This window comes from Tupaia chinensis, unplaced genomic scaffold (genome assembly GCF_000334495.1).
Source record: "Tupaia chinensis unplaced genomic scaffold, TupChi_1.0 Scaffold000089_1, whole genome shotgun sequence".
NCBI lineage: Eukaryota > Metazoa > Chordata > Mammalia > Scandentia > Tupaiidae > Tupaia > Tupaia belangeri.
This window is the reverse complement of record NW_006159551.1, coordinates 217003-228254: the sequence shown is the minus strand read 5'-3', so window position 1 is coordinate 228254 and position 11252 is coordinate 217003. Positions and strand designations below refer to the sequence as shown.

Below are 11252 nucleotides of genomic sequence, written 5' to 3'. Positions count from 1 at the left end.
TCTGAGGCGTCAGAAGACCTTTGGGCAAGGCAGTTGCTGCTGACTGTCAGCAGGACCACCAGACAGTTCTGCGTGATGTCATTTTTTCTAGGAAAAAGTAAACTACGTGTACTCAAGAATCTTTGGGACTTGAAGCAGATTTTTGCACAACAAAGGAGCTCTGAAATCATCCCATCACCAGAGGTTCCCTGTTGGTGGATACCCCTCCACTGTCCCTACACACTGGGATATCTGTGCCCATTATAGAGCAAAGCAACACACACACACATGCATGATGTCTGCCTCTGAGTCACTGACGCCAACCAGACTTGGCTACCTGAAGATGACACCGCTCTGTGAAAGTCTCTCATGAAGATGACTGATGACATTATGAGACAAAGCTACGGCCAGTTAACTATCTCCTCACATCCTTTACACATAGGGAGGTAGATGAATCGGTTGGCTGTGGTCCAAACAGGCATGAGAAGCACACCTATATTAGCTGCAAACTGGCTGCAAACCGCACCCACAAGAGGGAGTATGCTTGTCCTTTATGTGTGCCTGTGGAAGGGCCTGACCTGCCCGATTTACATGGTCCCCATGACCGAGGAGGCTCCTGAGCAATGAACCCCTGAAGTGAAGGCAACAGGAACAGGTGAGGCAGCCGACCCACATTCCTGGTGGAGCAGAGCTGGCACCACTGCATGTGGCTGTGTCACTGAACCTCTCCGGCTGCAGTTTTCTCATCTGAAGTGGGGCTGAGGATGGTACCACCCAACTCATGAGCTCAAAGGCCTCAGCACAATGCCTGACCCCCTGCAAGTACTTTTTCAGCAAGTGAGCCTATTTAGCAGTCACTGGTGATCTTGAGGCCTGAGGGCCTCAAGTGTACCTTGAGATGGTGGTACAATAGTAGCATAGCTGCATCCACATGGGAAGGTCCTGGGTTCACTCCCTAGGACCTCCCTGTGCAGACCAGGCACACACATGCATGCCCTTATCCGGGATGGCTGAGGCTCATGGTGGATTGCAGTATGGAGACTCTATTGGGAATAACTAACACACACTCAGTCTCTTCCTCTCTTCCTCTCTCATACATCTTTAAAACAGAAAAAGAGTAAAGACCTGAACCTAAGCCCTTGGGCTCTAGACCTTTCCAAGGCTCAGTGTCCTCACTCGTTAAGTGGGCACAGTATGAATACCGCATGGGGTCTGTGGGCTTTCCTGAGAGCCTGGTCAGCCTAGAGAGATGCTGAGCGCCATTACTCTCCTCCAGTTTCCCTGAGTCCATTCTCTGTCAACAGCAAATGTCAACTTGAAGAACAGGAGGCAAAGTGCAGCTTCTAGCCATGGAAGACTTAGGTCAAAGTGTCACCTGACAGATCCAGTACTTAGCCAGACATCAGCACGGTAGTGAGCACCTTGAACATAGGCTAGTCATGTCCTTGTGAGCATTCGATTACTTAAAGCATTTAAACAGCTTGAGGAACATTGCAGATGTAGCACCAGCCCTTGTGCAGACACAGCTCTGAGCTCTCACACACACCGAGAGGTCTCTCTGCAACGTGGCTGGGGAGCAAGGAGAAGGGACACTTCTTTCTTCATAGAATTTTAAAATAGGGTGTGAAATAGGATTGTTTATGGATGATTTCACTTTATTTTTACGATACCATGCTTGTTACACATACAATTAATGGAAAGGCTATCTAATCTCAACAGTCACTTCGGCTGCATTTCTTTACCAAGGACGTCCACATGGGAAAGGTCTGGGAAAATCTCAGAGTCCCCACGCCTTGGAGCAGCATCTGCTCACCTTCTCGTAGGGAATCTGCAGTAGCTCCAGCACCACGGCGTGCGCGCCCATGTTCCGGAGCAGCCGCTGCTGCTGCTTCCTGCTCTTCCTCACCGAGGCGCTCTCTTGAACACAGAGTTTGCTAAGTCGAATCAGAATCTGGGAAAAAGAAAGAAATCACCCTCAGAAAACTAGAGCCTATGGCTGGAAAAAAAAAACTGCAGGGAGTGGTGGTAGGCAGGGAGGCCAAGGGATCAGAACACATTAAAAACCTAAAACTGGGGCTGGTAGGTGGCATGGTGGTTAAGGGTGCTGGACCCCCACATGGCTGACTATGGTTTGAGTCCCGGACCTGGCGGCTTTCTTGCTCTCTTTCTCTCTTGCTCTCTCTTTCTCTCATTTTATCCCTCTCTGGTCAAACTAATAAATAAACAGATAAAATTGAATAGTTAAATAAAATAATACTAAAAAAAGAGTTGGTAAAAAACAGAAAACAAATAAACAAAAAACCTAAAACTAGGGCCAGCAGGTGGCATGGTGGCTAACATGACTGGACCCCAAGGGCCAGCTGCATGGTTTGAGTCGCAGATCTGGCAGCTTGGAAAACACAACGGGTGTGTGTGCCCAAAGTCCCAAGAGGAGAATGGACTGCAATGTTGCCATCCTCCTGGGCATGGGGTACTTTCTCACCTTCCCTCTCTTTCTCTGTTTCTGGTGGGCACATGCCCTTTGTGGCAAAAAACAAAAACAAAAATAAACAAACAAACAAAACCACACAAAACAAAACAAACTTAAAATAAAATGCCACCCCCCGTGGGATCTATGTAAAATTAACAACATGAGTTCCAGAATAAGCAGCAGGGGATACTGCAGGAAGTGGGACGGTGTTGTCAGACAGATTACATAACATGGTACGACACTGCATCCCTGCCAAGCCTTGGAAGGTCTTGCTTTGGGGTAAAACCTACAAAGCTGTCAACCTCCCAACTCTGAACCACCGTAAGTGAAGATTTCTGAAGAACTATAGCTCTTAAGGGGGCAGTACATGCCAGTACATTGAGATAAATCCCTGACAATTAGGCCAGTTAATCCTTTACTCAGTTGTAAACTTCTAGAAGCTTGTGGTACCTATAAAATGCTGCCCCTCTCAAAGTCAAGGAACCCAAGGACACACAAACAAGTGGCAGAGCTAAATCTGAACCCAGACCTGACACAAAACCCAGGTGCATAATCTATGAGCTCTACTTTCTCCTTGTTAAACTGCACATTAAAAAGTAGAGAGAGAGTTCAAGTATTATACCTTCAACACGATTACCACAAACCAAAGTTCCTAAGAGAATTAATAAAGAAGGAAAACAAGGCAGTTGATAAGGGCAGGGATGGAGGGACTTACCTCTTTGACCACTCTGTAGTTGTAGCTACTGGTGCTTTCGTGCTTCTGTGACTTGTTATTCCCCTCCTAGGGAACAAAATGAACATGACTGTGGGGTGTACCACTCTTAGGCTGTTGCAGTTACCACCACCCTTGATGAAAGGGTGGTGGTTTGCGTCCTGCTGGGCTTGGTGAGTCACCTACCTAGCCACGCTCAACTGTCTGGAGGGGATGGTGGGCCAGGACATGGCTAGGCAACAGGCTTATTCCTACGCAGGTCTGCAAGAAAACTGGTGCTAACATGCTCAACAACGATGTCTCGTCTACGGAGCCCAAGGTGGTTTGGGAAATAGAGCTGAACATTGTCTACCTTGTTTCCTAGAATAGCTGTTATCCTGGCTTCTTAATAAGGAGATCTCATAAGAATAAAGCTCATTCTTGGGACCAGCAGTTAGCATAATGGCTATGTCGCTGGACTCCCATGTAGTCAACCGCGGTTCGAGTCCCGGACCTGGTGGCTTAAACTCATGCCAGGTGCATGTGCATGCATGCCCAAGGTCCTGAGAGGAAAATGGAAGAGAAGGGATTACAGCGTGGTCATACTCCCTGGGGAGTGATTTCTCGCTTTCTATCTCTCTGTCTCTGTCTTTCTGGCGAGCATGCGTGCCTTATAGCAAAAACTTCTCAATAATAAAATTAAAGAATAAAGCCCATTCTATAACCTACATGTACTCAAACCAGAGTAGGATGTATCCTTACAGGAGAAGCCCATCCATCTACTGTGGCAGCGTAATTTATATTTCACTCACCTCTGTTTTATTCTTCTTTTTAAAATACTCTCCATGTATTTTTTATTTTTTAACTTTGACCTATTTACCTATTTACTTGTTGTGATTTTTCGGCCACCAGGTCTGGGACTTGAACCACGGTCGGTCGCGCGGGAGTCCAATGCCTCAACCACCACACCAGTCCCTCACCTCTGTCTTCTTATGCTCATTTTCACCAGATGCACCATCCATGGTCTCATCGGGGCCCTGCCCTTTGTACACCCAAAGCTCAGACTTCTCCACGATGGACCTCAGCTGATCCAAGTCTTGTTTGATTTGTTTGTAGTTGTCCACATCTTGGCTGGTAACCAGCAGTTGAACCTTAATGAATATAATCAATCAGTTGCACACAGCAGCTTCTCAGAGTACACACGTGTGCACGTGCACACACACACACACACACATACACATACACCCTTAACTACCTGTTTAAAAGCCTGGAGGACCTCCTGCCTCTGACTGAAATGCCGGAAGAGGAGCTGCAGGGGCAGGGCCCCCGACACTAGAGGCGGGTAGTCATGCATCGTCAAATGGAGCAAGACTCGGAGAAAGGTTCTGCCGCCGTGATCGTCCAGGTCCAGGGGGGTGTTCTCCTCACTAAAGGGGCACAAGGGAGAGGGAGAGGTCGAGTGAACCACACACACCCTTCTGCCGTGCACCATGAGTTAGTGTTCTAATGACACACTCTTCCTCATGTCATTTGACTTTTTGTTTGTTCCCTTCACAATACAATCTTGCTTTATCCCCAACTACGAATAATTTGTAAAGGGGAGATGATGATGATGTCATTATTATCAGGTTTTAAACAAAGTCCTCACCTTCCCAAAATGATAAGGAATGCCAGATTCCCCATGCTTGGATTAAGAGGTTTTTTTACTGAGCTTCATCTACAGTTTGAGGAGACAAATGGATGTGTTTCTCTTTAAGCTATTAGTTTTTTGTTTCATTTTTTTTTATCTGTACTTCAGCACTTAACCAAACTAACTGTGGTGAAGGACAAGCTTTTTTTTTTTTCGTTTCTAGTTTATAGCTGAGTGACATCGTTACCTGGATGTCATGGCATGGTCAATTCCCATAAAAATGCCTAATGCCTGCTCCTGCAGCCTTTCCTTATCCTGTCACGAGCTGGTAACAAGCCGTTTGGCCTCATGGCCCTTACTCTGAGGAGTGTTGCCATGGACCAGTACAGCTCAGTAGTCTTCAAACTGGGATTAATCAATGTGTTACCAAGGGTGTTCTTAAAATATATTATAACTTGACTGAATATGATTGGAAAGTTAGTAAGCACATCATGGGGATGTAGTTGGGGATAAAGCAAGTGGCAGATCACACCAGAACTGGGCACTGCCCCTCAGTTATGTCAGTGCCTGCATTGTGTTTACCATCGAGTCCATGGCAAATAATGATACCTTCATGGTTGCAGGCATACAGGAAAAGCACAGAGGAACTGAACATGTAAACACCGTATCTGTGCCATTGGCTCCAAGAGACGTGAGGAGGTTTCACTGCTGTGCAGCATGAAGAAAATGGCGGGAGAGCTACATCATCTCAGTGCATGCAAGTACAACCCTGCTGCACTCAGAACACCCTGTTTAAGCTTCACAAAATCACCATCTTCCATCATAGAGAGTAACGTAGCTGATTCAAATTTCACAAATTTTACAGAAAACACTAAGGTAGTGACTATTGTTAACAAAGGCAGCCCCCCAACAAACGAAGCTCTTGAAGTATTTTATACCCTCATGCAGTCTCCTCCCATAAAGAACTGGACTTGGCCATGGCATTTACTTTGTTCAAGAAGACATCAGCAAACATGATGCAAGCAGAGACTTGACTAGGGCTTGCATAATGCTGGTTATCCCCTTGGAACAAACATCCTGGGGGTCAGCTATCATGCTGTAAAGAAGTCGAAGCTATCCACAAGGAGAGAGATCTCCTAGCCTTACAGACAGCTCCTATCAAGGTGCCAGAAATGGTAATAAAGCAACTTTGAAACTCGGATAATCTGGCCCTGGTTACTACCTCCCTAGAGTTGCATGGAAGATCAACAGTAACCAGGAGGAGAACTATCCAGGTTAGCTCAGTCAATCCTCCCAACTCTGATAGTATGTTTTATACTAGTAATTGAAAAAACTGTGTTAATTATAAGAACTATGGCCTAGGGTGTTTATACAAAGTTTTATGGTTGTAGGTATGAGTTTCTTCATCATCATCATCGTGATGTTTTAAGTCAAAATTGAATAATGTAATTTCTGTTTAAGTCCCCTCTCCCCAATAGGGTGCATGCACTCACCAGAGAGGAGAGAGACAGAGAAAGACAGTGAGAAAAAGTGAGAAATCACCTCCCCACCCCCAGAGGGGATGACCATGCTGCAATCCCTTCTCCTTCATTCTCCTCCTGGGACTCTGGGGCATGTATTCACATGTGCCCAGCTTGATTTCCAAGCTACAGAATCAGGACTTGAACCATGGTTGGCCACATGGGAGTCGAGCACCTTAATCACTATGCCACCTGCTGGCTCCACAGTGCGGTATTTTTAAAGAGGGTCTGTACATTAATATTAGGATCAATGAAAGAATAGGTTGTGTTTTCTTTTTTGCATGGCCTATACAGAGCTCAGAGATAAAACTGAGCTCATCAATAGCAGAAGTACAACTCTTAATAGCCTCACTTTGTCTTCTGCCCCCCCCCTTCTTCTTTTCTTTCTTCTGATTGCTATTTCCCCACATTAAAAAATAATCTTGCATCTCAGGACCAGCAGATGGCATAATGATTATGCCACTGGACTCCCACATGACTGAAGACAGTTTGCGTCCCAGACTTGGAAACTCGAAACTCACACTGGATATGTATGCACGTTTGTCCAAAATTCTCAAAGCAGTATGGAGGAGTAGGGACTGTGGCATGGCCATCCCCCCGTGGGGTGATTTCTCATGGTCTGTCTCCCTGTCTCTCTAATGAGCACATGTGCCCTATAGTAAAAATCTCTCTAAAAAAAAATAAATAAAAATAAAATCTTGGAGCATGTATATATTTAGTAAATCTCCTTAAGTGTTTCTGCTCTAAGCAGGACACGCACTCATACAGTATCATATCAACCGAGGTCATTCTGATTTCAGTATTAAGAGTTCCAGAGGGAGCGCTGAAACAACCTAAGGCTAAAGATTGTGTATTTACTGACATAATCCAGGAAAGCCTCTGAGAACAGAAGAACAGCCTTCCACGTCATAGAACCACCTACCAAGAGGAACTGAAAATATACTTTCCTTCCTCCAAAGATGCCTTCTGCTTGCTCTTCAATATGTTCAAAGTCAAGAGCACCTAAAAAGTTAGAGAACAGAACTTCAGAAACAGGAAGGTCTAAAAACATGCTGTTGGTAAACTTATCCCAAAGTTTTGCAGGGGCAGAACCACTGAACTCAAGTAAAAAAATCTCCCAGAACGACAGACTGCAAATCTATCGAGCCACGCTAACGCAGGAGACACCATGCAGGGCTCCATATTCCTGTTTTCCTCTCACTGCCCGGAGTCTTACTGAAGATGCCAAGACCACACTCAGAGGAAGCTGGGGTACGGAGGGTGGGATTATTTCCACCACTATCCTTACCTTTAGCCTTCATTACTATTGGGTCATCAGGAAAGTCATGATGCATTTTTGCAGAGAAAAACATCGAAAAATACATCATGACCTTCCCGATGATGTAATAGTTCCTGGGCAGAAAAAATTTTCCAATGTGAGTAGAAGTTGCTAGTCGACAAGAAGTTTTTTCTTTTCTTTTTTTTGGAGAGGTTTTCGCTATAGGGCGTGTGCGCTCGCCAGACAGAGAGAGAGAGACAGAGAGACAGAAAGCGAGAAACCACCCCCCAGGGGGGATGGTCACGCCGCAATCCCTTCTCCTTCATTCTCCTCTTGGGATCTTGGGCACGCACGCACAAGCGCCCGGCGTGAGTTTTAAGCCACTGGGTCCGGGACGTGAACCGCGGTCGACTACGTGGGAGTCCAGCGACATAGCCATTACGCTAACTGCTGGTTCCCAAGAAGTTTTTTCTTGAATGAGTTTTTTTTCTTTGTTTTTTTCTTACTGTTTTCATTTTAGGGGCATGCGGGTCACCAGAACACTAAAAATTTCAGCTGTCATATGTCTAAGAGAGTCCACAATGGAGGAAAAAAAGACTATCACAGAAGGAATCTGGGCTCTTTCCATTATTCGCCCACCCAAAAAGATGAAGTCTCAGACTCTGATTTTAAAATACAATAATCTTCCCAAACAGTCCCATCTTGCCATTTTTGTATAAGCTACCGTCTGGACCCCCAGTTTTCAGTAGACCCAGGTGCCACTCTTCGGCTGAAATCCCACTCACTCTGCGGTGACTAACCTGGTACGCTACTTGGCCCTTCCTGGCTGCTGTTTCCGGAGGATGTTTCCGAAGTCTGGGAATTGCTTTCATCAAACTGCCGCTTAAATATACACAGGAGGCAGGAGATCCTATAATCCAACCTCACATTCAAAATAAACTAAAGATTCAAGTGGAAATGGAAACACATTGGTTACATTAACATACCACCTTGAACGCTCTGCCGAGTCACTGCGCTCTGGCAGGGCCTGGCATCAGCTGCATCAATTACCTTAAACACAAAGCGAGCCAAAGGTTCAGCTTAGATTTCAACAGGCATTTTAACAAGTGTGGACTTCCAAGGGGCCTATCGAATCTGCCCTGAACACCTGACCCTCTAGAGTAAACTTCAGCATCCTGGGAATTCACTGAACAACGGGAACACTAAATCTCTCAGTCCCTGCTCCATCCTCTGTAAAACAGTACTTTATTTCAGTAACTACTAAATGCCAGCTCTGGGCCTAACACCGAGGATAGCTGAAGATGGTGGCTTTGAACGTAAGGGAACTGACAGAGGAACTTCTCTGTGTACTATTGAAAGCTAGTTGGGCTCCTATCTTCTATCTATGGTTGTTTCCTCTGATTTTAGGACAGCCCCTTGGGATCCTGGTTCTTTCATTTCCTGTATTCCCTCACCTCTTCTTCAGGACGGGGTCACTTTTCCTGTGACTGTTGCTGGAATGCTGACAAGAAAGATCACCTAGCTGGCACTATTTAAGGATCTGACTGGCGTTCTTCCATCCATTTTCTTCTTGCCTCTGCGTAGCCCTCTTGGCAACCTCACCCAGTTTCAGGACTGCTGTTTCTCCTGGATGGAGACAGATATACACTTGCCTCCAAGTTTTCAGCCTCTGTTTCCTGCTGACTGGTGGACACCCCATTTGGTATCTTTCCAGAACCTTGCCCTTGTTGTTGTACAGAATCAACTGTGCTGGATATTTTTAGGTAGCAACTTGACTGTGTTAGAGGGTACCCAGATGGCTGGTAAAGCATTATTTCTGGATATGTCTGTGAGGATGTTTTGGGAAGAGACTGGCAGTTGAATCACTAGACTGAGTGAGGAAGATGCCCAGTGTGGATGGGTGTCATGCGATCCACGGAGGGCCTGATAGCACAGAAGGGTGGAGGAAAGGCATGGTCACTTTCTCTTTTGGGGCTAGGATTCTTCCACTCCTGCCCTTGGATATCAGAACTTCTGGTTGTCAGGCCTTTATCCCCATACTGGGATTTACGCCATTGGCTGCCCTCCTTCTCAGGTTTTGGACACAGATTGAATTAAACCATTGATTCCACAATCATGCGACCCACTTCCCAGAAGCCCCCTCTTATATACCTGTGTATTTGTGTGTATGCATAGATATAGAAATGTATATGCATACACACACACACACACTCACACACAATATCCATCCGTCCCCTACTGGCTCTGTTCTCTGGAGAGCCCTGACTGACACTAAAAAGGTCAATTTTTCCATGATCTACCTTCTTGCCCAAGTTCCCTCAACCACAATTTCAGGGTCACCAACTCCTCCTTCCTTGACACACACATTGAATCAGGGACTAAGTCCTTCTGGTTCTGCCTCCACCCCTTCTCACAGGTTACTCCTGCACTATCATTTTTCCCTGCTTACATCCTCCTATCTCCTAAGCCTTATGACCACAATGACCTGATTCAAACTGCTCCATCTACTCCAAAAAGCTCCCCTTGTCTCCACTTACAAGACTCATGCATGTTAAAAGCTCAGATGAAATCTGACCTTGCCCCACAAAACCCTCTCTGATCCTTACCAAATAGAGCCACTGACCCTCCCCTGTGTCTCAGGGGAACACATGTCTCCTGGTTTTATTTCCACATCTACATGGCTTTGTTACACCTTGTTCTCTATTAGATTATTATTCCCTCACACATCGGATTTTCACCCAAATCATTTTTCACTTTGCACAGTGCCCAGGCAAAGGGCCCTGCTTGTGGAAGGGAGCCCATAAGCATTTGTTGAAAGGATAAATTGATCAGTTGTTCTTGGGTCACTGCAGAGGGTGGACCTCGAGATATAGTCAAATTTTGCACCATGTCTTTTCAGATAAACATCCATGATACTAACTTGGGATGCACAGGACATGCCCCAAGAAACCCTTCTCCACCTTTGGTCAGGCATAAATTCAATAAGTCTTCTCCTTTACTTCAAGCCATTCTTTACTGGCCTGAGTAAATTACTTTGAGGAGTCTCATCAATGCTTTCAAACCACTGGTGACATGTAATTTCACACTTAAAAAAAAATCCTTATGTTTATAAACATTTATAAGTATCTACAGCATGTTCTGAGATTGGGTATTAAGCCATCTGGGATAAAAGAGAAAGAATTATGCTAACATGATTACTTTCATTATGGAGATGACTTTGTTGATTAATAAACATTACCTACATGGAGCAGAAAGAAGGAAGTGTGTGTTACTGGAGGAGGTCAAGGTGATGAGGCTGGGAAGGTCTTATTTCTAGGACCATGCCCCTCCTGTAAACTGCACCCCACCTCATCTTGCCTACGCAAGGACTATGTTCTTAGAAAGTCTAAGTCAACAAGCTTTCTTCTCTACATCATCATTCCCACTCACCATGCAAATTTGCTATTATCTCCCAACTTAGTATTCAAACAAAAACAAAACTTTCCTATTACCAACAACTGCTTTTCACTCCTGTTTCTGCTTCTCTGCATATTACAGCCAATCCACCCAAAGAGTCGTATATATTGGGTTGTGGGGAAAGTCTAACATATTTACCCCTGATTCATCTTCTCCCATTCCCTCTTGAACCCAACCTATTCCCAAACTTGTCCCCACCTCAGGGTCTTTGCATTTGCTGTTCCCTCTGCCATGGAGATTCTTTCCCT

At 45.3% G+C, this 11252-nt stretch overlaps 1 protein-coding gene across 11 annotated transcripts in view; it reads right to left on the bottom strand.

Annotated features, from left to right (window-relative positions):
* ITPR1 (inositol 1,4,5-trisphosphate receptor type 1) overlaps positions 1–11252 on the bottom strand; it is a 404888-nt gene that overhangs the window by 194386 nt on the left and 199250 nt on the right. For all 11 annotated transcript variants that reach the window (XM_014585765.2, XM_027769774.1, XM_014585767.2 and 8 more), the window contains 6 exons: positions 8349–8487; positions 7238–7292; positions 4396–4567; positions 4121–4291; positions 3165–3230; positions 1793–1930 (listed from right to left, as the gene is read on the bottom strand). In XM_014585765.2, the coding sequence (XP_014441251.1) occupies positions 1793–1930; positions 3165–3230; positions 4121–4291; positions 4396–4567; positions 7238–7292; positions 8349–8487 (741 nt within the window). The remainder of the gene's footprint in view (positions 1–1792; positions 1931–3164; positions 3231–4120; positions 4292–4395; positions 4568–7237; positions 7293–8348; positions 8488–11252) is intronic.